This window comes from Carcharodon carcharias, chromosome 10, assembly GCF_017639515.1.
Source record: "Carcharodon carcharias isolate sCarCar2 chromosome 10, sCarCar2.pri, whole genome shotgun sequence".
Taxonomy (NCBI): Eukaryota; Metazoa; Chordata; class Chondrichthyes; order Lamniformes; family Lamnidae; genus Carcharodon; species Carcharodon carcharias.
In genome coordinates this window covers 41,381,114-41,408,766 of record NC_054476.1, presented here as the reverse complement: position 1 = coordinate 41,408,766, position 27,653 = coordinate 41,381,114, and the positions used below count along the sequence as shown (strand labels likewise).

General features: G+C 42.8%; 1 protein-coding gene across 9 annotated transcripts in view; it reads right to left on the bottom strand.

The window, feature by feature from the left end:
* plekha7b (pleckstrin homology domain containing, family A member 7b) overlaps positions 1 to 27,653 on the bottom strand; it is a 518,153-nt gene that overhangs the window by 169,841 nt on the left and 320,659 nt on the right. For all 9 annotated transcript variants that reach the window (XM_041197491.1, XM_041197492.1, XM_041197494.1 and 6 more), the window contains one exon: positions 1,962 to 2,073. In XM_041197491.1, the coding sequence (XP_041053425.1) occupies positions 1,962 to 2,073 (112 nt within the window). The remainder of the gene's footprint in view (positions 1 to 1,961; positions 2,074 to 27,653) is intronic.

The window sequence follows — 27,653 nt, the reverse complement described above, 5'->3', positions numbered from 1 at the left end:
AAGGACAGATTTTTGGGAATGGTGGGCCGACAGGAAAGTGGATTTGAAACCCAAGCTCAGCCATGATCATACTGAATGGTGCAACAGGCTCAACGGACCACATGGTCTACTCCTGCTCCTATTTTTTTTTTTGTGTTCTGTTGTCTAGGCACTGAACCCTGGATAGAAAAGCACATTTTCATTCTCAGCCTTCTATTAATGCTTTCTAGCAGCTGTCAACCAAACTCTCGGAATGTCCACAATTACATTATGGACATGAATAAATAGAAAATACTGTGGATGCTGGAAATCTGACATAAAAACAGGAAGTGCTGGAAATACTCAGCAGGTCTGACAGCATCTGTGGAGGGAGGAACAAGAGTTAATGTTTTGAGTTGAATATGACTCTTCTTCAGGACTGACAAGTCAAACAACCTGGGACCCTCTTAAACCACCAGAATTCAGAGGTCAAATGACCCAATTCATTCCCCCATCTTCCCCTAAATTAAAGCACGGTCCCAAAACATAATCGTATAAAATCGCACATTTGTGACAATCTTATATACAAGCTTGTTTCCCATCGAGGATCTTGTTTGTAAAAGCTTCTTATGGATTAGCATGTGGAAACCAACATTGATGAACTGAACAATGCTGTCTGTACAGTTGGCTTCCCTGCAATGAAATAAATGGCAATAGGCATTACAAACTCAAGCATTTGATGATTTTAATATCTCCTGAGGAAGTACTGCTCATTTACTTTATATTGGCCCTGCCTTGCCTTTTGAGTAGCTTTTGATTTGGTGGGCTACCTTAGCAATGAAATAGACAATTTGGGAGATGATCAATATGAAAGCATTCCTTCTTAACCCCAACAATAAATGCTGTTGATTTGAGCACATTTAGGAAAGCATTATCAAAGTGATCAAATTCAAAATGTTATTATTTTCTTAAATTTTATTTTCCTTTTCTTCTCCCACACCCCTTGCTCACATAAAAACGCCGAGACCCAGCTGTGCATGAATTAAAATTTTCATGCTGGTGTCCCCCAAACACAAAAAATCCATGACAGAATCCATGAAGTCCACAAAGTCAGATTTCTATCAGTCTACCACACTTTTGTATTCTTCTGCTTCAGTTTACTATTAGTACGCTAGTGCTATTGCCACATACATACTCACACATACACTATTTTTATTGGTTGGTTGATAATGTCTTTCAGAAGACAGACTGGGGCTTATTGGTATTGTATAAATACTTGAAGTGGATCCCTTAAATAGGGAGGAAAAAAGTCCAAAGATTTTTAGCGAGTTATCGGATCACAGCGCTAATGACACCATCCAGGACAAAGCAACCCCCTTGATTGGCACTCCTTCCACAAACATTCACTCCCTCCACCACTGACACACAGTGATAGCATTGTGTATCATCTAAAAATACACTGCAGAAACTCACCAAGGCTCTTTAGACAGCACCTTCCAAACCCACGGCCACTACCATCTAGGAGGACAATGGCAGCAGACAGATGGGAACACCACCACCTTGGAAGTTCCTCAAGTCACTCACCATCCTGACTTGGAAATATATCGCCGTTCCTTCACCGTCACTGGGTCAAAATCCTGGAGCTCCCTCCCTCATGGCACTATGGGTGTACCTACACCACATGGACTGCAGTGGTTCAAGAAGGCAGCATACCACCACCTTCTTGAGGGTAATTAGGGATGGACAATAAATATTGGCCTAGCCAGCGATGCCCACATCCCATGAAAGAAAATTTTAAAAAGTCACAGTTGATCCAGTCATCACTTGACAGTGACATATGCACAGTCCCAATAGACATTTTTGAACAGATACTGTAATACAGTTAATTAACAAATCTTAGTAACAAAATGACTACGAGTGCTGAAAATTGCAGTAGGGTTGACTTAAATTTAGCTGTAAGTACACTATTATTAAAAAATGGAAAGAACAGCTCTTAACCTCACCTTTGAACCTGGAGCAGTGTCCACCGTGGATGCAGTTACTGCTGTGGAGGTCTCGCTGATCATACTTTGAGGCCTTTGGTCTGTCTGATGCTTGGACATTCGGATATCAGGCCTAAATCATAGGGAACGGTACAGTCAATTACAGGAGTATTTCCAAATTTTACACATGGTTGAAGAATATACAATTACAAGCCTGTACTGCTGAAATAAACAGAAGCAAGCAGCACTGAACAGACTCAAGTTGTGCAGGAATGTGTGCAGATATTTTGGCCCCTATTTACATAATCAAACCTACTGCGTTGGAAAGAAATATTTAATGCATGTGAAGCTGATGGCACAAGCCAAGCAACAAAGTGGATCCTTCAGTAAAAAAAAAGGGCATTTAATTTGCATTAAAGAACTGCATGAGCAGCTCAGGCAATTCAGCAATGTCAGCATTAGCCATCAGCTTTCGTTATATACCTCAACTTTCCTCCAACTTTCCCCTAAGCTCCAAGTATGTTTTCAGTTATGCACTTCACCCCACTCTGTGCCCACCCCTCCCCAATGTGTTGAAACCAAAGTTCTATTTCCTAGTCCACTTTATTCCAAGGCTACAAACATTTGTGACTCCTTCTCTCACTTGGACTTATTTTAAGTGCCAGTCTGGATTCTGCATGCCCGGAAAATTGAAGCCATTAAAGCTGGGATTGCTTCAAAGCCTACAGTTAATCTTGAATTGACTGCCATGTACCAACAATTACACAAGGCGGCTTATGTTAGCAAATTGGCTTTGCAGCAATAAAAAAAATCAGGCCAAAGAAGCATCTTGAGGCAAAGTGGGCCTTCCGTTAACTTAATTACTGAAGACACAGAAGAGTTGGAAATCTTGGAATGCTTCCTTATGGTTTTCTGTTTATAATTCTATTCTTTGGCCTGTCTTCTGAGCAAACTTGGCTAGTGTTAAGTGAAGCCAGCACTTTCCTACACATGGTGAGAGTGTGAAAGGACTACTACCAGGAAACACAAGAACATGAGAAACATCAAGGATAAGAGGCCATAGTCAGTCATTCAATTTATCCCTTTCCTACCCAAACACATCTCCTAGGGTCCAGCTGCATTTTGAACATCCCAAATCTTTTCCCCCCAATGTTATCCAAACATTTAACAGTCTGAATATGCAAAATCATTCCAAGAGATCTTCCTAACTAATTTAAAATTATGTCTGCTTGTGCTCCTTTCTTTGATTAATTTGAAGTAATATCTTGGATTACTTTATTCATGTCAATTAATATTTTATACTAACACATCCTGGAAAGGTACTTTCCCTTCTGCTCTTGGATGGAGTGATGTGGAGAATAATACGAAATAAACCTGAGAAATAAAATAAAATTAATCAATAAAACAAAAGCAAAATACTGCAGATGCTGGGAATCTGAAATAAAAACAAAAAATGATGGAAAAGCTCAACAGATCTGGCAGTGTCTGTGGAGAGAGAAAAAGAGTTAATGTTTCAGGTCTGTGACCTTTCATCAGAACTCAGATCATTAGCCTGAGCATTTTCTGATTTTATTTCAGATTTCCAGCATCCACAGGATTTGCTTTTGAACTAGCATTTTCATGTCAACCGTGGCTTACTTGCTAGCCCTTGACCTCTGGCTCATAAGGTTGCGGGCTGAAGTCCCACCCAGTACTTGAGTACAACAATCTAGGCTAACACTTGAGTGCAGTACTGAGGGAGGGCTGCACTGTTAGAGGCAGGGTGACCAACTGGCTGGGAAAAAATTAAGGGAAACTTTGGCATGGGGATCAGAAGAGTGGGCAGCGGGTGCAGGTGAATCTGAGTGCGCCAGGGGGTGAGGTGGGGTGCTGAGATCCTGGCAGCATCCAGGATCAGTGCAAACACACATATTGTCCTGCGCATAAATGCCAGAACTACATGAAAAACAGTATCCCGGCAAGCTTCAACCCAGGACACGGAACAATAGTGTGGATTACGGGACAAACCCATAAAATCGGAATGGTTGGTCACCCTGGTTGGAGGTGTCTTATTTTGGATGAGATGTTGAACACAGAGGCCCTGCATGTCCTTTCAGCTGGGCATAAAATATCCTATGTCATTATTTAAAGAAGAACAGAGGAGCTATCCCCAGTGTCCTGGCCAGTATTTATCCAATGATCAATATTACAAAATGAGATTATCTGGTCATTGCCACGTTTGCTGTGCACAAGTTGGCTGCTGTGTTTCCCACATTACGACAATAACTAGGCTTCAAAAAGTGCTTCATTACCTGTAAAATGCTTTGGGATGTCTGGTGGCCATCAACAGTACAATATAATTGCAATTCTTTATTTCATTCATTTATTTAGTAATGTATTCATACCACAGAAGCAATGTCCCAAATTGCTTCACAGGAACATGATCAGACAAAAATGGAGATTAAAACCCACAGAATCTAATTATCAGCTCAGGCAAACCTACCAGTAGCAAACGTAATCAATGTTTGAACTGAACAGATCTGAAATGGCACCACAAACCTACAGCACAAAGAGAAAGCCTAAGTGAATGCCATACACTGTTCCTGCATAGTGAACCCAATTCATTCCTTCATGTGTGCCCTGCCCAAAAGGATGTCCTTGGCTCATTATCTACTAATGCTTCATCCTGAGCTGTTTTCTTGGTGGTTTTGCACCCTCAGGGGCAGGTCCCATGTCTACCTCAGCTGGAACAGGAATTGAACCCACGCTCTTGGTGTTATTTTTTTCTTTATTCTTTCATGGGATGATGCATTTGTTGCATATCCCAAATTGCCTTTGAACTGATAGCTTGCTAGGTTAGTTCAGAGGGTAGTTAAGAGTCAACCACATTGCTGTAGGTCTGGAGTCACGTGTAGACCAGACCATGTAAGGACAGCAGATTTCCTTCTCTAAAGGACATTAGTGACCCAGATGCGTTTTTATAACAAATGATGATAGGTTCATGGTCACCATTATTGAGACTATCTCTCAATTCCAGGTTTATTTGAATTTAAATTCCACCAGTTACCTTGGTGTGACTTGAATCCATGACCCCAAAGCATTAATGCCTCTGAATTACTCGTCCAGTGATGTTACCACTACACTATCATCTCATCCACACACTTGCCAACTGAGCTAACCAGTCCCTATAGTCAACCCCATTACCCAGTGTAAATCAACCAGCCTGTGTGGAGTCAGTTATCATGCAAAAATATTTTTTTCCTGGGCCTCCATACATTGTACAAGTACTCCAAGACCCCCTAAACATCCTGCAAATGTGCCAAATTAGATTGGTATGTCAGCATGCTTACACTAAAATAGTGTGTGTCATGGTACCAGCACACGGGAGCAGCTCTGAATCAGATTAGTTCTGCACATTAAATTTAAAACGAGTACCATGTGCAATTCTTAGTTTTCACTGCTTCTATGCACAGAGAGAGTTTCAGCGTAGACTTGTGCCGACATTCCTTTAAGACCGTGCAATGTGAAATAGTTATATTAACAGAGTTCCATTGTTACTCAAAAACTTGAACTAATGAAGCAAAATAGGTTTTTGTTTGGACATGCCTTTACTGTAAAAGAACTGGTAGTTCGCTATGCTGCATAAATGTTGGAGGGCAGCACATGTAGGTTATTTCCTCTTAAGACCCAAGCTTAGACACAATATCACGGTGAAATTACCTGATATAATGCCATTATGGCAGAGGAACACAAGAGTATACAGGATTAGAAAAGATCAATACAACCCAGAACTTAAGCCAGCACCAAATTCTTAAAAGCTTTTCATAACTTCACAACTTCGTTGCTAAAATATATTTTTTCCCAATTTTCTCGACAGTGGTCAATTTTGCTGGGATACAATTCCAAGCCATCAACTTTCAGCCCTTACCAGAGTCAACTGATTATTCTGCTTCTGCTCACTTAACACCGAGTAGTGGTAGTTTAGTTATCTGTGAGCAGTATCATAGCTGGAATCATCTCCTCGCTTAGAGGCATGTGAAACTTAGAGGATCCCTATGCTTCAAGTATATCAGCAAAGACAAGAATTGAATAATGGACCTTTTTACATGGCACTGTGGCTGTGGCCCAATACAATTCCACAACGCTTTGTATCTTTACTTACTAATTCATTAGAAAAACATTATAATTTTCTGCATTTAAACTGTCATCTGCATACTATTTCCTTTAATCTGGGAGGCGCGGCTGTAAATATCTCAGCAGCTTTCAGCAGTATTGTATTGCATTTTTATTGAGATACTTGTACAAAGCCAAATAGGCATCCAGTGTCACCACTTACACTCTCATTCCTCATGTCAAAATGATTTACGAGGTTAATTCACCTCAGTACCTAGCATCTACTAGCAAAAGCCAATAGAATATTCAATATACAAATCAAAACAGAAGATTACATGTGTGAGAATGTTGTGATTAAACATGTACGATATCCTGGTCAGACTACATACTGACTGTTGCATATCGTTCTGTTGGCCAAGTCGTGGGGGTGGCATTCAGGTGCTAGGGGCAATGCAGATAATTGGCAAGGCTAATTGCTACGGCTGGATTTTCAATCACCCACGTGGGTGCGCATTATAAATAATGTTCTCAATGGCATCACTGGATCCCAAAACCTTCGGAATGCAATATGATTTTCAAAAGGAGGGCAGAAGGTGGTGAGAGCTGGTGCTCTGCACACTTCCTATTAATTGGCTGTTGAGCTTGTTGCAGAGCCCCCTGCCCACCACTCAGAATGAACCTGTCTTAGCCAGGGCCATCCAGAAGTAAGTACCCTGCAGCCATGACAAAACAGCTTTAGCCTTGGAGATGAACTCCATTTATATTGTGCTGCTTATGCCTGATTGATTTTGAGCTAGTTATGAGCAGCAGTGTTACATTTTCAATCGGGAGGCATTGGGAAAACAGACAGTCTGAGACACTGCAGGGTGCAGCCATCATGAGCACAGGAGGATGCCATGAGGGCTAAATGGATGCAATGGTCAACACATTGAAAAAATTAAGATTTATATTCACCTGCTCAACCATGAGCCCAAAGTTGCCATCATTGAAGTTGAGAAGCTTTACAGTTTTGAACAGTGAGTGGTTGGATTCTTGAGAGGCACAAGAGGCTACTGGCATCACTTGGGCATCAGAGGTCGGCAGAAGCTCTGGTGAAGGAACGAGTGCCAACTGAGGGAGCTGAGATAGAAGCAGGCTACTCTGACACTGTATAGAGTAGTGAGGTGAAGCTTCAGAAGATGCATCCTCCTGGTCAGGAGATGGTCAGAGGAGCACAGCGAAGGACTGTAATGGAAGGCGGCATTACCAAGACATTGGGTGGTATCACTCAAGAGTCAGCTACCTGCAAACAACAGACTGTAGAAGGTTGTGTTTCTCCAGGCAGATCATCTCAGACATTTGCCCTCTGGTCCACAATTACTCGAGCCTCATGGTCCTCAAAGCAGTCCCTCCCTGCAGCCATCAAGGTCCCAATGCCTTGAATTTTAATGCATCCTGGTCTTTCCAGGGATCAAAATGGGGGTTCTGCTGGCATCACAAAATTGGCAGCTCATGATGTTATCAAATAGATAATGGATTTTCCAGAGGGTGAGAGCATACATCCATTTTGAGACAGATGGGCCATCGCAGAGGGCATTGGAGTTTGCCATCTTCAAGAGATTCCCTCATGTCCAGTGGGGGGCAATCAATTGCACCCACATGGTCATCAAGGCACCGACAGCCCAACCAGCTAGATTCCCGAGTGGAAAAGGCTTCCACTCAATGAATGTCCAGCTGGTCTGTGACCACAAGGAGCACATCTTGCTGGTGTGCACTCAGTCCCTGTCAAGCAGCTATCAAAATGCCTTCATCCATTGGGAGTACCAGGTGCCATATCTCTTCAGGCCAGCATCCAGACTATATGGGTAGCTGCTGGGGGATAAGTGTTATCCTCTGAAGAAGTGGCCCCTGACCCCTATTGTGGGTGTAGCAAGGGATGCAGAAAGGCAATACCCAAAGCCACCAACTAACACAAATCTGCACTGAGCAGATCATTGGCATCTTGGAAATCAGCTTCCATTGCACTTTGGCTGCTCGGTTGGCTCCCTCCTGGACCAACCCAATCAGGATCTCCTGTATTTTGGTCATCTGCTGCACCCGGCACAACATGAAAATACAAAGGTGCCTAGAGCTGGATTAAGAGGACAACCTGGAGTGCCACTCTTGTTCAGGGGAGGATAAGGAGGAGGAAGAAGAGGCGGCAGAAGGGGGAGCTAAGGAGTCTGATGCCCAAGCATTGAAGTAAGACTGCCAATACCACCTCAGGCCTCTCAGTAACTTGCAGGCTGGCATGACTGCAAGGGCTGGGCTTCTTTAGCAATATTTCATCTGAGCGATCTCAGCCCTCGTTACAGATGGCACTGTCATTCTTCCAGCAGAAAGAGAAATTATCCAATAACATGTCTGAATAATCCCATTGCCACGTCAGTCAATTGAAAATGGGGTTTCCATTGCCAGCATTATCCCATAACACCGACCATGGCACCATAGTGAACACAGCTTCTCCCCTCACCATCCAGCCAATGTCCCTTTGACATCAAGCAATAACAACGCACAAATCTAATTGTAGGCATAAGCAATTATTATTAAACAAAAAGTTAATGACCAAAGAAACAGAGAAAACATCACCAGGTTACCTTTTAAGTGCATCTAACAGCGTGGCAACATGCCTTCCAGTCCACTTCTACAGGGTGCTCTACCCATGACTGAGAATGAAGTGGAGGTAGCATTCTCCATCTTCTTTGCTGGTAGCCGAGATGCTCATGGCTTGCATCCTCATTGTGGAGGTGCTGCGCCTTTAGGGCAAGTTTCTATCACAGCATCTTGCAGCATTCATGGGTCCTCAGTCAGAGGGGTGGAGGAGGCAAGGGATGATGCTGGTGCCTTTGAGGGATGCCCCCATCATCAGCCTCAGCCCTCTCATAGCGCTCTTGCACGCTAGACAAAGCCACCAGCTGAAACAGAGCTGGCATCCACTCCAAGTATCCCTGTATCAACAGCAACACTGAGCAATCAATGTTACAGATAGTTTCAGTCTCCCTGTGTTCATCAACATGCTGCTCCTCTGTCCACTGAATGGTGCTGCATATGGCTGTCCAAGGTTGTCAATGGAAGAGTTTATGTACTCAAAACCCTGAGTCATAACAGAGCATGTGCAGTGCATGGAATCCTCCATTGTCTGCCCCAGCTCTATAATGACCGAGGGATCTCCGATATTTGGGAACCCATCTGCCTCTGATACTCCAGAAAGACTTTCTGGTTTGTAACACCCGAGGCCCAGTATCTCCTTCCAGTGAAGCATGACTCTGTCTGTCATTCGTCCTCCAGAGGGACTGCCCACAGCTGACTCTGCCTCACTCTCCTCCTGCTCACGTGAAGTATGGTTCATCCAGTGCTCCCTGTTCTAAGCTACACTGAAGTCCAACCAAGCAAACGTTTCTGCACTTGTGGAAGGTACAGAGGAATGACATGACGGCACTAGCTCTGGAACCTCTCTCCCCCAATGAGGAAACCGGCAGTGACTGGGCTGGGACCGTTTTGCTTCCCCTTCATGACTGGACCGGTGGGAAGCACAAGGTTGTGGTCATGAGAACTCAGATTACTCAAAAGCCTTAGTGTAACCAACCCCATAGCTGACATAGTTATGTAACCACAGCACAGATTGGGCAGGAGTATCCTCGATGCCCTTCAGCTGAAGAACGGAGCTGTTAAATGATCCTGCTCTTCCCAATTTTCCATCTTGCCATAGCCCAAAAGCTCCAGTCAATAGCACCCTCACGATCTCCAGTGCTGCATCTTCTGTTGGGATCAGTCTGTGGAGATTCACCACCATTCCCGCAGGACAGTTCCCTCCAATTATGCACTCCTACAGGAGAAGACAAACTTAGGAGTGTCCCTCTCTCACCTATTCCAGCATGACATTCACATGAGCTGTTGCACTCCTCAATGACGCCCTCTGTACAATTGCATCACACATGTTAGGGTCACTGATGTCTGAGTGATGTAACTGGCCATTTCATCTGACAAAGACTTTTAGCCTGCTCAGCTCGTGAGATGCCGATGTCTAAAGAGTTCGAGACATGTCACGAGTGTCGCTTGCCACTTACCTTTCTAGGCCTCATCAAATCATTGAAATCACTATCTGCACTAGATCCACATCCTCCTGGTGACTCCCTGGTTGCGGACCTTTGTCGCCACCTCCACCCATACCTCTTCATTTCTGTAGGTCCGTTTCCTCTTACAAATGCAGGAAACAGAACCTCCTCTCCTGTTGGACACTGCGCTCATTACAACATAAAGGGAGGCTGCAGAAAATCATTGTGCCACCTGCAGATGCCTGTGTATATTAGCACTGGCCCTCTGAGGTCCCTGCTGCTTCATTGCTTTAGTGTACACAGCAAGCCCAGCCATGCCAGGCAAGCCTGCTACTGGGCCCTGCCTCCAGGCCAATGCAGGCAATTCAAGCACAATGATTTTAGTTCTGTCGAAGGATCATGAGGACTCGAAACGTCAACTCTTTTCTTCTCCGCCGATGCTGCCAGACCTGCTGAGTTTTTCCAGGTAATTCTGTTTTAATTCAAGCACAATGCAAGGTCAGGCTCTGGATATGATCCAGGCATCAGTTTCCAGACCCCAGACTGAAAATCCAGCCATGAGTATCAAAGCTCTTTGCTGTGGGAAAAGACTGGAGTAATTTGGAAATTTCAGCCTAATTTGGGGTGCCTGAGAGATGATGTAGAGCATAGAATAAGGTTAAGGGGATGTAAAAAGTAAATCCAGAATATTAGTTTTTCAAGTTAAATTCTTAGCGTTGTTAAAAAGGACATTGACTCAAACACAAAATTTAGAACAATATAAGGAAATTCAGAGATAAAATTCCTTCCTGCATCATTTTAAAGCAAGATCTAGCCAATTTAAAATAAGAACATAAAATTCACACTTTTGTACACAAAGGAATGTTACGTGAATTCTATAACCAATCAGCTATCAGAGAAAATTAAGCTTCTGGGAGTTTATTATTAGAGAAATAAATAAATGTGCTTACTTCTTACTTAGTCATTCCCACTGGCTTGATGTGCAAGTTTACCAGAAGCTATCAGTTGCTTTATGAAACAAAGCTTCACAAATTACTACTCTCAGGGAAAAAGAAAATACAGCTCCAGGTGACCACAGAGGTGCCTTTAAAATTGCAGAAGATTTTAATTAAGTGCATACAGAGAGAATGTTTCTTCATGTGGGGAAGAGCATAACTAGAGGCCATCAATATCAAGAAATCTAATCGTGAATTCGGAAGAAACTTCCTTACCCAAAGAATGGTAAGAATATGGAACTGTTACCACAGGGAGTGGTTGAAGCAACAGTATTGATGCATTTAAGGGGAAACTAGAAAAAACATATAGGGAGAAGGGAATAGATGGTTACAATGGTAGATTTAGATGATAAGAAATGGGAGGGGAGTCTAGCAGAGCATAAACACTGGCATGGATTTGTTAGACTGAATGGCCCGTTTTCTGTGCCAAATACCCTATGTCATTCTATGTACTTGCCCACACATGGAAAAGAGAGAGATTATTTCTATTGCAACAATAACGATTCAATCTTTAGAGGATCCTCCACTGCTGTGGGAAATGGATTCAAATCTCACCTCGTCGCACACTCTAGAAGATTCATGCAGTATTACAAAGTGAAGTGAGTAATTAATGGTTTCTGGTGTCAAGGAAAGGGAAACTTCTATATGCAGTACTAAGAAAAGGAAGAGGATCATTGGTTGGAGGAGGCAAACTGACAGGAATTCAGTGAACAAGAATTGGGGCAAAGGAGGAGTTCAGCTTCTCTCCTTTCATCCAAGTCAGTTTCACATCCACTTGTCCCTCCTCCCTATTCTTTTCTGCCTTTAAAAAATAACTTCTCAAAGAAGTGACACACAAGTCAATAACAATTCTTTCATCATACTGCATGTCTTTGTTAACATCGTTCATTATTCTTCCCCAACCCTCACTAGTTATGCTTAATTGTTCAGTTGGCTGACTGGAATTTAGCAGATAAGAACTAAACAAGAGTTGGCATAAAAACTCACTAGACAGTCTAAAATGGCACGCTGAAAGCTTTGTTGGTGACAGTGTAGTACTAAGCTTTTCTTTACTGTTGAAGTTCTTACTCGCAACAAGCACTGATTGTGATTAATCACAAACCAGAAATAGAAGCATTCAGAATCCCTACACCTTATAAAGTCAGAAGTATAAACACAATCACTTTCCTTGGCTTTTCTCCATGTTCTGCAGTTGGATATCAGTTCAGGAAATAAGATTGTTGTAATGGGAATCTAGAGATTCTGTGTAAAGCCTTTCATAATACAAATGTGTCATTGAGGATATGACAGCAGACTTGTCTGTACTGTGGACAGCTCCATTGACTATCATGAAATCAGTATTGCGCTGTAATAAAAGACAATTTACGATAAAACTGTCAAGTTTACTTACTTCACAATATTTTGGGTGATTTTATTCAAGTTAAGGGATGGTGATCTGATTGAAACATAGAAGGCTCTGAGGGGGCTTGACAGGGTAGATGTTGAGAAGATGTTTCCATTATTGGAGGAATCTTGAACTAGGAGACATAGTTACAAGATAAGGGGACAGTCATTTAAAACTGAGATGTGAAGGAATTTCTCCTCGGAGGGTCGTGAATGTCTGGAATTCTTTACCCCAGAGAGCTGTGGAGGCTAGATCACAAAGTATTTAAAGAGAAGGTAGACAGATTTTTAAAATATCAGAGAGTTGAGTGCTATGAGGAGCTGGCACGAAAGAGGAGTTGAGGCCTGGGGCAGATCAGCCATGATCTTATTGAATGGTGGGGCAGGCTTGAGGGGCCAAATGGCCTACTCCTCCTCCTATTTCTTATGTTATGTTCTTAACACTGGTAAATGGAATGCTGCTCAATATCAAACACTTATGGTCCACATCAAGCATTCCTAGATCAGATTTATTATTGGGCAGTGGAGAGGGAGTTTTCCTCTGCAAATAACTTTCTCCTTAGCTTATCCTCAGAGTGTGCAAAGATGTGATATTTTCTATTTCCTAAGCCAGTCATCTTTGTGACTTCTCCATGTAAGCTCATCAGTAGTGACAAAATTAGAAATATAGTTCTGCTCTCTGGGCCTGACAAACTGAGATATTAAAGAGGACAAAATTTTATCACGTGTGGACTAGAGTTGAACCCACGTCCCGGTGGTCAGCTAAAAGAATTGCAGTAACAACTATGAGCACAAACGTCCTATCCATTCAATTTTTTAAATGAAGGTACATCTGTACAACATAGGAACATAAAGCAGAACACAAGTAAAGGCCAATCCAAACTTCACAGTGGCCGTGTTTAATATACTGAATCACATACTGAATCATGCATTCCGCCCCATCCAAAAGTCAGCATAAATGCTCCCTGGTTCTGAGAAGTAAATCAAGATAGAACATCAAAACCTCCAACCATCTTCAATATTTAACTCTTGGCTTGTAGATAAATGTTATTATAACCCAAAGAAAAAAACAGTGCAAGAAACATTAAAATCACAAGAAATAGGAGCAGGAGTAGGAGGCATTTGGCCCCTCGAGTCTGCTCTGCCATTTAATAATCTGATCTGCGTGGCCGTAACTCCTGCCTCTCCCCATAACCCTCGACTCCCTTGTAGATCAAAAACCTGAATATATTAAAGGCTGAGCTAGACAATGATCCAGCCTCCACTGCTCGCTGGGGAAAAGGAATTCCAAAGATCACCAGAAGAGCTTCCTTTTCATCTGTCTGAAATGGAAGACCCATTATTTTTAAACTGGACCCCAATTCTAGATTCCCCCTCGAGGAGAAAGATCCTCTCAGCATCAACCCATCAGGCCTGCTCCTGAATCTTATGTTTTTCAATAAGATCACCTCTCATTCTTTTAAAGTCCAATATGTATAGGTTCAATCAGCTCAACCTTTCCTTCATCTGGGATTTCCTTCATCCCAGAAATCAGCCGAGTGAACCTTCTCAGAACCGCAAGTGTACTTACATATATACGAATTAGGAGCAGGAGCAGGCCACTCGGCCCCTCGAGCCTGCTCCACCATTCAATAAGATCATGGCTGATCTGATTGTAACCTCAGCCCCACATACTTGCCTACCTCCAATAACTTTTCACTCCCTTGTTTATAAAGAATCCATCTACCTCTGTCCTTAAAATATTAAAAGACTCTGCTTCCCACCTTTTGAGGAAGAGTTCCAAAGACTCATGACCCTCAGAGAAAAAAATTCTCCTCATATGTCTTAAATGGGCGACCCCTTATTTTTAAACAGTGACGTTTCTTTAGCCAAGGAGACTAAAACCGTACAAAGTACAGGTACTCTAGGTGTGGTCTCACCAATGCACTGTACACTTGTAGCAAGACTTCCCTACTTTTATACTCCAACCCCATTTTAGTGCATAACTGATGATACACATTTACTGTCCAGAGTCTTAGAACAATCACTTCATAAAATATTCTAATTTTGAACAGATAAATATTTGTGGGTGGGGTTTACAGATTCAAATTAGAGGGATAACCACGTGACAGCAGCCATCTCCAAGACCAATTGCTAGAGTTTTGAGGCAGGTCTACTCAAAGTTTCAAGAGCATATGCTACCCAGAAAGCTCCCCAGCATAACAATGTAGTCAGTTTTCAGGTAAGCCAATGGCAGATGATATGACTGGCAATCTATTAAAAAAAAATGCCAATAAATGGAGAAATATTCAGGATAGTCCAAACCAGGTTTACTATGGCAATTAGCAAATGGCATTGAGCTGACGGCAAACTGTGCAACTTGGCAAAGCTGCATGCCAAGCCCAAAATGTACAACGTCCTTGCCCACGAGTTGCTGTTTGCTGATGATGCCGCACTGGCATGCCAGACTGAAACTCACTTGCAACAACTTGTAGGTCAGTTCCCCAAGACCTGCAAGGAGTTTGGACTGACAATCAGCGTCAGGAAGACCAAAGTTATAGGCCAGGATGAAGAGACTCCACCTTCCATCAATATTGACAACCCCACTTTGGAGGTCATCAATAGCTTCACATAACTTGGATCAACGGTCATCAGGAAATCATCACCAGCAACCTCTCTTGATGCCAAAATCAACACCAGGATTTCCAAGGCCGCAGCTGTCATGTCAAAGTTGAGATGTAGACCAACAGCAAGCTAACCGAACATACAAACGCCATGAGTACCTGGCTTGTGCTCTCAGCACCCTCCTTTACAGTAGCAAAGCAGGGGCAACTTAAGCAAACCAAGAAGAGCAGCTGAACAATTTTTACCTCTGCTGCCTCAGATTGGCCATCCGTGGCAAGACAGATTGCCGAATATGGAACTACACCAGCGTGCAGGGATCTCCATCATGTTTGCTCTCTTGAATCAGCAGCAACTCCATTAGCTGGATCATGTGAGCTGAATGGTTGATGGCCACAATGCCAAAGACATGCTCTACAGCAATTTTGTTATCCGCCTGAGAACATTAGGTTGCCCACGTCTGCAAGCAAGGCCTCAAGTTAACCGGGATCGGAGTTGATACATGGGAAACCTGGAGAGAGTCAGGAAAGGCGTGGAAAAAGCAGAGGACAAAAGAAATGACCAGGTGGCAGAAAAGAGCACTCTCCAGCAGGAAAAAACATCAGTTAATCTCAAGCCAAAGCTCATCGATTCATCGGTGTCAGCTGCGGAAGGGACGGCCATCTCAAATTGACCTCCACAGACACAACAGACCATGTTCAATACAGAAGTGACCTACACCCTGGGTGCAGTCCATCGTCTCCCGAGATGGATCGATGTCATCACTCAAGCCAAGTTCACTGGGACTATTAGCATATGTGTCTTGAAGCTAATTAATTTCTAAATCAATTGGAAATCCATTTTAATATTAAATCATCTCATTAAAAACGTTCTTAAACATGATTCATTACTTATCAAAGCTTTCAGCGAGTGATTTTATGATTTTACTGGATACGAGCCAACATGTCAGGACAATGCTGGGAAAATGGTGACAGCAGGTTTCTACATGAAGTCAAACAAATCCAACAATTGCCAGTTATTAAATATAACCAAAAGTCATAAAACTGACCATGAAAGTTATGTGGTGCAACTGTTAGCTCTAAATTTCTGATTGTTGTTTATTAAGCTGAGGCTGAAAGCAAGAATACACTCTGCTATTAATTTAATAAATTCCATGCGGATAGATTCAAAGCTTGGGTTATTTGAAAACTTGTCTGCAGGGTGGGTGGTAGTTAAAGGGACAATGCTTATTTTCATTGTCATATAAAATGAGCACTGAAGCAGTTTAATAGTTATCAAAACATTGATACTATTGCTACAATACATAAGCCATGAATTCAAGTGGCACTCACTTATTCTGTGGCTTTCTTTTTAAACCAACAAAGAGAGCAAGATTACTGGTTGTCTGTGCATCCACAATGAAAATGTGTCTCAAGCACTTAATCATTGCCCTATGGTAATTCATTTATCGTTAAATAAAGGTCCCCATTAAGTCTAGTTTTTAAATAGCAAGAGAAATCAATGTAGGATCCCGAAGAAGTCACATTGGACTTAAAACGTTAACTCTGTTTCTCTCTCCACAGATGCTAACAGACCGGCTGAGTTTTTCCAGCACTTTGTTTTTATTTCAGATCTCCAGTATCTGCAGTATTTTGCTTTTATTATAGGATTGCTTCAGATTTGGCCCATGCAAAATGGAAAGACTAGTGTTTGCAGGACTAAGAAACACTGCATGTTACATGGCAAACCAACAGTTTACACCCAAGCAGTATTACAGTGAATACATTTGACGTTAATAGTTGAGATCTGAGGTGATGGTTGAAAAAACTGAACTAGGGTGCATTTGGGCAAGACACACAAATTGCTCAACCTATTGCAATCTCCAGGAATGTTGATCATGAATTTGCTTCCGAAATTCTGCATAGAATCCCTGGTGGTTATTGGCAAATCCACTGCCCAGAGTATAGCTCAGATGTACAAGCCTGGGTTTCATCCGTGGTCTGATCAGTTTGATGATCTGAACCACGGCTATCGGTTGGGACGCTAAAATTGGCTTCAACCGCTCGGGGTGAGGAGAGCAATCAGCAAAGGTTCCCAGTATTGACTGCTGCTCTCAGATTCAGGCTGGAAAAAGTTTAATTGCTAAAATCAGGTCAGAACAAGTTCAGCCCCAAGATATAGCCGTCAGGTATTTACCATCTAAACTCAAATATAAAAGGAAACCTACCAAAGGTACCAGAGAGGTAATTAAGATAGTTGAACTGCAACCCAGCAACATTGAATACCTTCAGGCAAAAGGGCAATGAATGAGGTAAAAGCTCATGTGCATAGAGCTCTGCCTCCCCGACTACCGATCACTAAGATAACTCTGCACAGCTGCGAGCACTGCCTCAAACCCAGTGGGGCATTGTCAAACTGGAAGGTGTACAGGCTTCCCCACAAGGTATTTTTAGTATAGTTCTCCACACCACACCTTTTGCATGTTAAGTTTTTGCTGCAAGAATCGTTTTCTTTCAAAACAAAAACGTTGGAAATCCTTTCAGGATATAAAGAGGCTCCAAATTCTATACATTTTCTGTTGTTCCTTGGGTGGCGCCTCCTTCAGTCATCAACACCTCGTCATTTGGAACTCCTTTCTGTCTAGTAGGAGCATTCGTGCAATAATTATTAAGCAGTTGAAGAGAGCGTGGATTTTGGCCTACACTGACCAGTGACCGAGTACCATGATGAAAAGGTAGCCTCATAGTAGGCCTGGATTACACAGATCGTGCTATATCACATGTGGTGCTAAAGTGGCTGTACTACTAGACTTTCAACCCCTACAATGAATTCAAATCTTACCATTAAAAGTGGTCAAATTGAATTCAATAAATCTGTTCAAACCATGTTGGTACATGTAACTAGCCATAGTCCACAAAAGGACCATTAGCACCTCTTTACATTAAAGTGCAACAACTGGTTATATATAGCTTAAAGAGCCTTAAAGAGCACCAATCACAAGAGTTGGGCAAGGCGTCATCCACCTTGAGTCAGGTTTCCATCAAGGTCATGATTTCAACACAAACCTCTCCAATAAGTTGAAGGATAGGAAGGGTCTTATGCATAAACAAACAGATATTTTGAAGGGAGATGCAGAAGGGCTGGATATAACCGATCCTGTGTCAGAGTCCACAGGGTCAGGCTTGAGTGAGATGAGGGGAATGAAAAGGCACATTCAGCCCTCAGTGGTCATGTTGGGTGGGAAGGTCAGCGAGAGAGCAGAATGGGGTAGATGGAGTTGCTCAAAAAAGGCATCAACATTCTCAATGGGTCCTTTGGAGGATGCCAAAAGTGGCACAGAAGAAAGCTGCAGACTCATCAAAGAGTGAATCAAGTGTGAGACAGCAGCAAGAAAGTCAAGGGATGCTGAAGGGTTGAGGCAGGGATTTGGGAGGGTACAGCAACAAAAGGAGAGAAATATTGTTGGACCCTGTACCCCTGGCCTGTTGGGACTTAAGGATCTGGGTTGCATGCTTCGAGATGACTGAGTTGGTACCATAGGCGGAGAAGGTCAGCAGACCGTTCTAAGAAGAAACACATTCTGTTTATTTACAAAAGGAATTCAGCAGCTACATGAGTGTGCTTACAAGTCAATACTCTGTCTTTACACTTCAGACTAACTCAAGAGTACTGACTACAGAGGTAGTCTGCACCACTCTGCTATTGGATACCAAGATCGTGTGATCTTCCATTACAAGATTCGTCTTAAAGGTATATTACACATCAGATTACTACATCCCTCCCCCTTTGCTCAGAAGTACATTTTACAATTTTTCTCAAAACATCAAATTTTTCACACAGATAAGTAATTTACAAAGTCAACCTTTCTGGGGGTTTCCTTGTGTGTGTGCAGCGCCTCAACTCTACAGCTTCTGATGTTTTATCCGGAACTTCTTCACTGGGGTTGTCTGAGCATCGGTCCTTTGTGGACTATGGCTAGTTACATGTACCAACATGATTTGAACAGATTTATTGAATTCAATTTGAACACTTGGACTGGTTAGATTTAAATTCATTGTGGGGGTTGAGAGTCTAGTAGTACAGCCACTTTAGCATCAGGCCCATTGGTAGGTACCTGTAAATCTGTTTCCTTGACTCTCACAGGTACAGCCAGCCCTTCAGACACATCTGTACTCGGAGGAGTTCTTTCAACAGGAGTCATTGACTCAGTCATGAACACTGGTGGAATCATTTCCGGATATTTTGTTTCTCCTCTTTTTATATGATCCACATGTCTCCGTATGACTCGATTTTCCACTTTCATGTGGTAGGAAAAAAGTCCAGTTATTTTGCATTTATTTCACCAAACAACCATGTTGGTCCTTCTCTAAAAATTTTCACATATACCTTCTTTATATTAAATGTCCTGTCACAACTGTGACAGTCATGTTCAGTTTTCTGACTTCCCTGACTTCTTTCCACCTTCCCCCACCCCCCAAAATTTGGCTTAATTAGGCTAAATCTCGATCAGAAACAGCAATTCATCAACAATTCCGCTGGTGTTGTATGAGGAGTGGTCCTGTAATGGAAAAGAAAACGTGCTAGTTTTGTCAGTATAGAATATCCAATCAATTTCTTCATACCAGACGAACGCCTGAACCATTCTCTGCCAGTCCATTTGAAGAAGGGTGGTACGGTGAAGTTTTTACATGAGTGATACCACTGAGGCTGATAAATCAGTTGAAACTCAGCACTCGTAAATATCGTTCCATTGTCTGATACGGCCACTTCTAGTAGTCGGTTGATTGTGAAAACGTTACGTAGCTTGCCAATTGTAGCAGAAGGTATTGGTGGCTTCACTTCATACATGTCCATCCATTTCGAGTGTGCATCAATAATAAATAGAAACATTGTCCCATAAAAGGCCCCACATAGTCGATGTGTAATCGCCTTCCTGGCCACTCCCATGGGTGTAACAGAGCTGTTGAAAGTAACTTTTGCACTTATTGACACTGCATACAATTTCTCACTAAATTCTCTATTTCTCCATCCATCCCAGGCCACGGGGAATTCCTGGATGTGCACTGTGAAGTTCAACAATGGCTTTCATTCTTTTGGAGGAGCAATAACTCATGCTCCCCACAATAAGACTCCTTCCTGGCTGGTTATTTTATATCTTCTCTGAAAATACGATTTCATTCCGTCAGATTCCTGTTCTTGTGACCAACCATGAAGAACTTGTTCTCACACTTTGGATAAGATTGGGTCTCGACTTGTTCAATCTCTAATATTTCTAGCATGTATCAGTGATGAATCCAGGAACTTCAATAATAAAACAAATTCTTGAGGAATTGAAACACCCTCCTAGTCGTTTGCCCAGGCAAGTAAACAAAGTGCATCAGCATTTGTAATTTGACTTCCAGGTCTATGAATGAAAGTATACTCATGCATTGCCAAGGTCAATGCCCATCTTTGTATTCTTGCTGAGGCTATAGGTGGTATAGCCTTGTCTCACTGAACAATCCCAGCAATGGCCTGTGGTCCGATATGATGGTAAAATGTAAATACTGGTGAGATTTCTTAACACCAAAGATGATTGACAGGCTGCCTTTTTCTATCTGAGAGTACTCTTTTTTAAGCTGTGTTGGGTGTTCTCAATACAAATCCTATAGGCCATTCTGATCCATCGTCGATTCGATGGGACTGCACTGCTCCGACTCCATAGGGAGATGTGTCACATGTCAACAACAACTCTTTCTTTGGGTCAAAATATACTAGAAGGGTAGATAATTGCAACAACTGTTTCACTTTTGTGAAAGCCTCTTCCCGTGGTGTTTCCTAAGACCATTGTTGGCTTTTCTTAAGTGATACAGTGGTGCCAATTCAGTCAACAAATTAGGCAAGAGGTGTCCATAGTAATTGATCATCCCAAGAATGATTCAAGTTCAGATGTATTCTTTGGTGCTGGTGCCTCTCTATTGATTTTCACTTTCTCCTCAACTGGGTGTAGGCCTTTTGAATCTACCTCATGATCTAGGTAGGTTAACTCTTTCTCTTGGATTGTGCACAATTCTTATTTTAAAACACACTCCCACCTACAAACAACATTTTAAAACTCCTTCAAAGTTTACCAAATGTTCCTTTTCAGTGAGACCTGTCACCAGGATGTCATCTAAATGAACTATAACAAGGGACAGTCCCTGTAGTAAACTTTCCATGGCTCTTTGGAATACGGCGTAAGCTGAAGATGTGCCAAAAGGTAAAACAGGTGTATTAGTACACTCCTACGTGTGTATTAATGGTGACAAACTTCCGGGAGGCCTTCTCTAATTCATATCAAGCTTCGTGTAGGCACTTCCACTTGCCAGTTTAGCATACAAAGCTTCCATTTTTGGTGTCTGTCCAACTTATCCACTTTATTGACTGTTAATTAGTAGTCCCCACAAATTCAAATGCTTCGGTCAGGTTTGAGAACAGGTACAATTGGTGCTGCTCACTCTGAAAACTGCTGCACTGGTTGTATCACTCCCAGTTTTTCTAATCTGTCCAGTTTGGGGTCTACCTTTTCCCTTGTAGCATAAGGTACTGGTCTTGCCTTCATGAATCTGGGTATTTCCTCTGGATCCACGAGAATTTTTGCTTGTAGCCCCTCAATCTTACCAAGTTTATCCTTGAAAACTGAGGCATTTTTGTAGTAGCTCTGATAGCCCATTAGTTCTCAGTTGGAAGATTTCAGCCCATTCCAAATTAATTTCTTTCAACCAGTTTCATCCAAGGAGGCTAGGTCCCTCAACTACTACCATCATTAAGGGTAATTGCACTGTTTGACCTCCATAGTGTACTGTGACTTTACTTATGCCCTTGACTTGTATGTCTTCTCCCGTGTAAGTTTTCAATTTGGCATCTGTTACTTTGTAGCTATACTACTCTGCTATTGGATACCAAAATCATGTGATAGGGGATTCTATAATTAGGGGAATTGATAGCTTCCTTTGTAAGCAGGATCTAGAGTCCCGCATGGTATGTTGCCTGCCCGGTGACAGGGTGCGGGACATCTCTGACCGGCTTGAAAAGATATTGGAGAGGGAGGGGGAGGATCCAGTTGTTGTGGTCCATGTCGGGACAGATAACATAGGTAAGACTAGGAAAGAGGACCTGTTTGGGGATTATCAGGAACTAAGAACTAAATTAAAGAACGGGTCCTCAAGGGTTATAATCTCCGGATTACTACCCGAGCCACGTGCGAATTGGCATAGGGACGCGAGAATAAGGGAAGTAAACACGTGGCTAAAGGAGTGGTGTGGGAAAGAGGGGTTCCATTTCTTGGGGCACTGGCATCAGTATTGGAACAGGAGGGATCTGTACCGTTGGGATGGTCTCCAGCTGAAGCGATCTGGGACCAATGTTCTAGCAAAAAGGGTAAATAGAGTGGTCAACAGGACTATAAACCAGAAAGTGGGGGATGGAGGGAAGGGTAAAACTCCAAGAAGAATGACTAATGGGAAACAAAGCAGCAGGTTAGCATGTGGGGGAGTGGATTCAACTTCATGGAAAATTATGAAAAAACTGAAAAGAAAGGAGAGCCCAGGAGAGGTTATTAAAGTCCCCAGAACACAAAATAGGACAGAGTGTTTGGAAAGGGCTAGGAATCTAACTTCAAGCACATCAGATAAAGGGACGACAATGAGAAAGGGGACGGGAAATACAGGACTGAAGGTGTTGTTTCTGAATGCATGCAGTATACGAAATAAGGTAAATGAGTTTGTGGCGCAGATTGAAATTGGCAGGTATGATGTGGTGGGCATTACGGAGACAAGGCTGCAAGGGGATCAGGACTGGGAGCTAAATATCTAAGGATATACATCCGATCGAAAAGCTAGGCAGGTTGGCAGAGGGGGTGGGGTTGCTTTGTAAGTAAGAAATGAAATTAAATTGATAGCAAGAAATGAGGTAGGGTCAGATGATGTAGAATCTGTGTGGGTAGAGTTGAGGAACCGCAAAGGTAAAAAAACCATAATGAGAGTTATGTACAGGCCTCCGAACAGTAGTCAGGATGTGGGGCACAAGATACACCAGGAGATAGAAAAGGTGTTAAGAAAAGCAAGGTTACAGTGATCATGGGGGATTTCAATGTGCAGGTAGACTTGGAAAATCAGGTTGTGGAGCCCAAGAAAAGGAATTTGTAGAATGTCTACGAGATGGCTTTTTGGAGCAGCTTGTGGTGGAGCCCACTAGGGAACAGGTAATTCTAGATTTAGTGATGTGTAATGAGGCAGATTTGATAAGGGAGCTTAAGGTGAAGGAACCCTTAGGAGGAAGTGACCATAATATGATAAATTGCAGGGTAAATTCCAAGGGGAAAAAGCTGGAATCAGATGTAACGGTACTACAGTTGAATAAAGGCAACTACAGAGGCATGAGGGAGGAGCTGGTCAGAATTGACTGGGAGATGAACCTAGCAGGAAAGACAGTGGAACAGCAATGGCAGGAGTTTCTGGGAGTAATCTGGGAGACACAGCAAAAATTCATCCCTAGGAAGAAGCATAATAAAGGGGGGACGAGGCAACCATGGCTGACAAGGGAAGTCAGGGACAGCATAAAAGCTAAAGAGAAAGCATACAATGCAGCGAAGAGCAGTGGGAAACCAGGGGATTGGGGAGCCTACAAAGACCAACAGAGGACAACTAGAAAAGAAATAAGGAGGGAGAAGATTATATATGAGGGTAAACTGGCCAGTAATATAAAAGAAGATTGCAAGAGTTTATTTAGATATATAAAGGCTAAGAGAGAGGCAAAAGTGGACATTGGACCGCTGGAAAATGACGCTGGAGAAGGAGTAGTGGGGAACAAAGAAATGGCAGAGGAACAGAATAGGTACTTTGCGTCAGTCTTCACAGTGGAAGACATCCCCAAAGTTCAAGCGAGTAGGGGGGCAGAGGTGAGTATGGTGGCCATTACCAAGGAGAAGGTGCTAGGAAAACTGAAAGGTCTGAAGGTGGATAGATCACCTAGGCCAGATGGATTACATCCCAGAGTTCTGAAGGAGATAGCTGAAGAGATAGTGGAGGCGTTAATGGCGATCTTTCAGGAATCACGTGAGTCAGGAAGGGTCCCAGAGGACTGGAAAATCGCTAATGTAACCCCCCTGTTTAAGAAGGGAGTGAAGCAAAAGACGGAAAATTACAGGCTGATTAGCCTGAACTCGGTCGTTGGTAAGATTTTAGAGTCCATTATTAAGGATGAGATTTCAGAATACTTACAAGTGCATGGTAAAATAGGGCAAAGTCAGCATGGTTTCATCAAGGGAGGTCATGCCAAACAAATCTGTTAGAATTCTTTGACGAGGTAATGAGTAGGTTAGACAAAGGAGAGCCAATGAATGTTATCTACTTGGACTTCCAGAAGGCCTTTGACAAGGTGCCGCACAGGAGGCTGCTCAGTAAGATAAGAGCCCATGGTGTTAGAGGCAAGGTACCAGCATGGATAGAAGATTGGCTGTCTGGCAGAAGGCAGAGAGTGGGGATAAGGGGGTCCTTCTCAGGATGGCAGCCGGTGACTAGTGGAGGGACAGGTAGTATTGAGGAGGCAGGGAGGCTGCAGAAGGATTTGGACAGGTTAGGAGAATGGGTAAAGAAGTGGCAAATGGAATACAACATGGGGAAGTGTGAGGTCATGCACTTTGGTAGGAAGAATAGAGGCATAGACTATTTTCTAAATGGGGAGAGAATTCAGAAATCTGGAGTGCAAAGGGACTTGGGAGTCCTAGTCCAGGATTCTCTTAGGGTTAACTTGCAGGTTGAGTCAGTAGTTAGGAAGGCAAATGCAATGTTGGCATTTATTTCGAGAGGACTAGAATATAAAAGCAGGGATGTGCTGCTGAGGCTTTATAAGGCTCTGGTCAGACCACATTTAGAATATTGTGAGCAATTTTGGGCCCCGTATCTCAGGAAGGATGTGCTGGCCCTGGAGAGGTTCCAGAGGAGGTTCACGAGAATGATCCCAGGAATGAAAGGCTTAACATATGAGGAACGTCTGAGGACTCTGGGTCTATACTCAATGGGGTTTAGAAGGATGAGGGGGGATCTGATTGAAACTTACAGAATACTAAAAGGCCTGGATAGAGTGGACGTGGGGGAGATGTTTCCATCAGTAGGACCAAGGGCACAGCCTCAGAGTAAAGGGAAGACCTTTTAAAACAGATGAGGAGAAACTTCTTTAGCCAGAAAGTGGTGAATCTATGGAACTCAGTGTCACAGAAGGCTGTGGAGGCCAGGTCATTGAGTGTATTTAAGATGGAGATAGATAGGTTCTTGATTGGTAAGGGGATCAAAGGTTATGGGGAGAAGGCGGGAGAATGGGATTGAGAAACGTATCAGCCATGATTGAATGGCAGAGCAGACTCGATGGGCCGAATGGCCTAATTTCTGCTACTTTGTCTTATGGTCTATCTTCCTATACAATATTCATCTTAAAGGTATATTATACCAGATTATGACAAATATGCTTCCTTTAAACTTCCCCCCCCCCCCCCCCCACCTCTTGGGAGGGCAATGTGAGAGAGGGATCTAAAAGAAGTAAAGAGTAAAGGGTTGGGGGAAAACATGGAAAGAGATGGTGGGCTCAGGTCCTAAACAACAGCAAAAACATGCTGACCAATGAACACAAAAAACTCAAGTTATATAGACCTGGTTACGTGGCAATAGTATATAGTAGTAGTATATCCTGGTATCAAACAGAGAATGGGAGTGGAGACAATAATGGGGAGCCCAGAGTTAAAGAGATCCGGAGTTGACATAGGTGGAACGGAGTTAACATAGAGCATCAACAAACTGAATTCCATGGGAACAATAAGCCAGCTGATCAGTAACAATCAGAGCAGAAAGGCAATGGGGTGAAGTCGGAGATCATCACAAGATCCAGTGGTGGTAAAGAAATGGACCATCCCAGGTTTCTGCATCACTATCCCTGGGTACACCCTATCCCACAGGCAAGATAACTCCACCAGCAATGGGGCTTAATGGTTTACAGTCCAGTGTGTTTGGTCATGGGAATCATTAACATTAACTGTGGGCCAAATGAAGCCTCATAGCTTGAGTTCAAACAAGGTCAAGGAAACATTCTGCTAATCACCACTTATTGCATGCCCTCAGCTGATAAATATGTACATCTCCATTGTGAACATTATCGAGGCTGAACATTGAAGACTCAGATTGTACTTTGGAATTCAACATTCACCAATAGGAGTGCTTAAGAACTATCAACACAGACAAAACTTGGCCTGTGTCAGGCAATGAAGAAACCAAAAGCAAAAAAAAAAGTAACCTAATTGACTTCGTCCTGACCAATCCATCTGTTACTTGCACCTGTCCATGATAGCCCTGGTCGAAGTGACCGCTGCAGAGTGAAGATGAGGTCTTGAGGACACTCTCTTTTATGTAACACCATTGTGACAAGTGGGGCAAACTAAGGAAAGATCTGACAACCCAAATTGGGCATCTTATAGGTCATAAATCAACATTGGCATTTTATACCGCCACAATCTGTAACTGCTAGGCTCAACATATCTATCCATCCTCCAACAACTCTGGCTTATTGGGAAATATAAATAGCCTGCAATGAGCAGGCATATTAAAATTAAGCACCTACTTTGGAAGTTACTACACTGGGCTACCAGCATGCTAAACACAAAGCAGTAGACAGCAGACAGAGCACCCAACAGTTCAGAAAATCTCTATAGCACAACCACGTCCAGTTGAGCACAGTGGTGAATAACCAAACAACAGAGGAGGCGGCTTTATTAACCTTCTCATTCTTCCACCGTAAGAGGCAAGACTGGCTGAAAATTTTGCAAACATCTTTGGTCTTCAGTAAAAAAGTTTCAAGTGGACAATTCACTGGACTCCCTCCTGAGGTTCTGATAATTACAGATGCCAGTATCTACCCAATGGCTGAATATGGAACCAAAGAGGCTTGGCAAAACCAAATCAAAAAAGGGAAAATCATTCCCCTTGTAGGTGGTCATACATGACACAAAGATGGTTTGTTCAAGGCCAAGCACAGTAAACCCATTGCAAGAGTTCTTCAACAAAATATCCTCAGCCCAACTATCAACTTCACCAATGATCTTCCTTTCATCTTAAGGCTAAAAATGGGGCTATATCCTGACAAGGCTAAAATATACAGCACTAATCACAATTCTTCCAACATTGAAGTACACATGTCAGCATATAACAAGTTCCGGATAACATCCAGGATATATTTCTGCCCTATGCAAGTGTAGCCATCTCTACCTCTTTCCCTCAACCTTCAGCAGTTCCACCATTGTACTACAGGGACAATATTCTTGGGGTTACCACTGACAGATGCTTAACTAAATCAACCATATTTAAGATGTACAACACACAACTGGTTATTCTTAGCTGAGTGGCTCATCTCTAGACTTCTCAAACAATCGCCACCGTCAACAAAACTCAAGGCAGGAGTATAACTGAAATTCACCCTGAGCCTGGATGGACACAAGCACAGCAGAACTTAAGAAGCTAAGCAACACCCAGGCCAAAGCAGTCTTCCTGACCCAGTGCTCCTGCCATTGGACTTGATATCCTCACCTT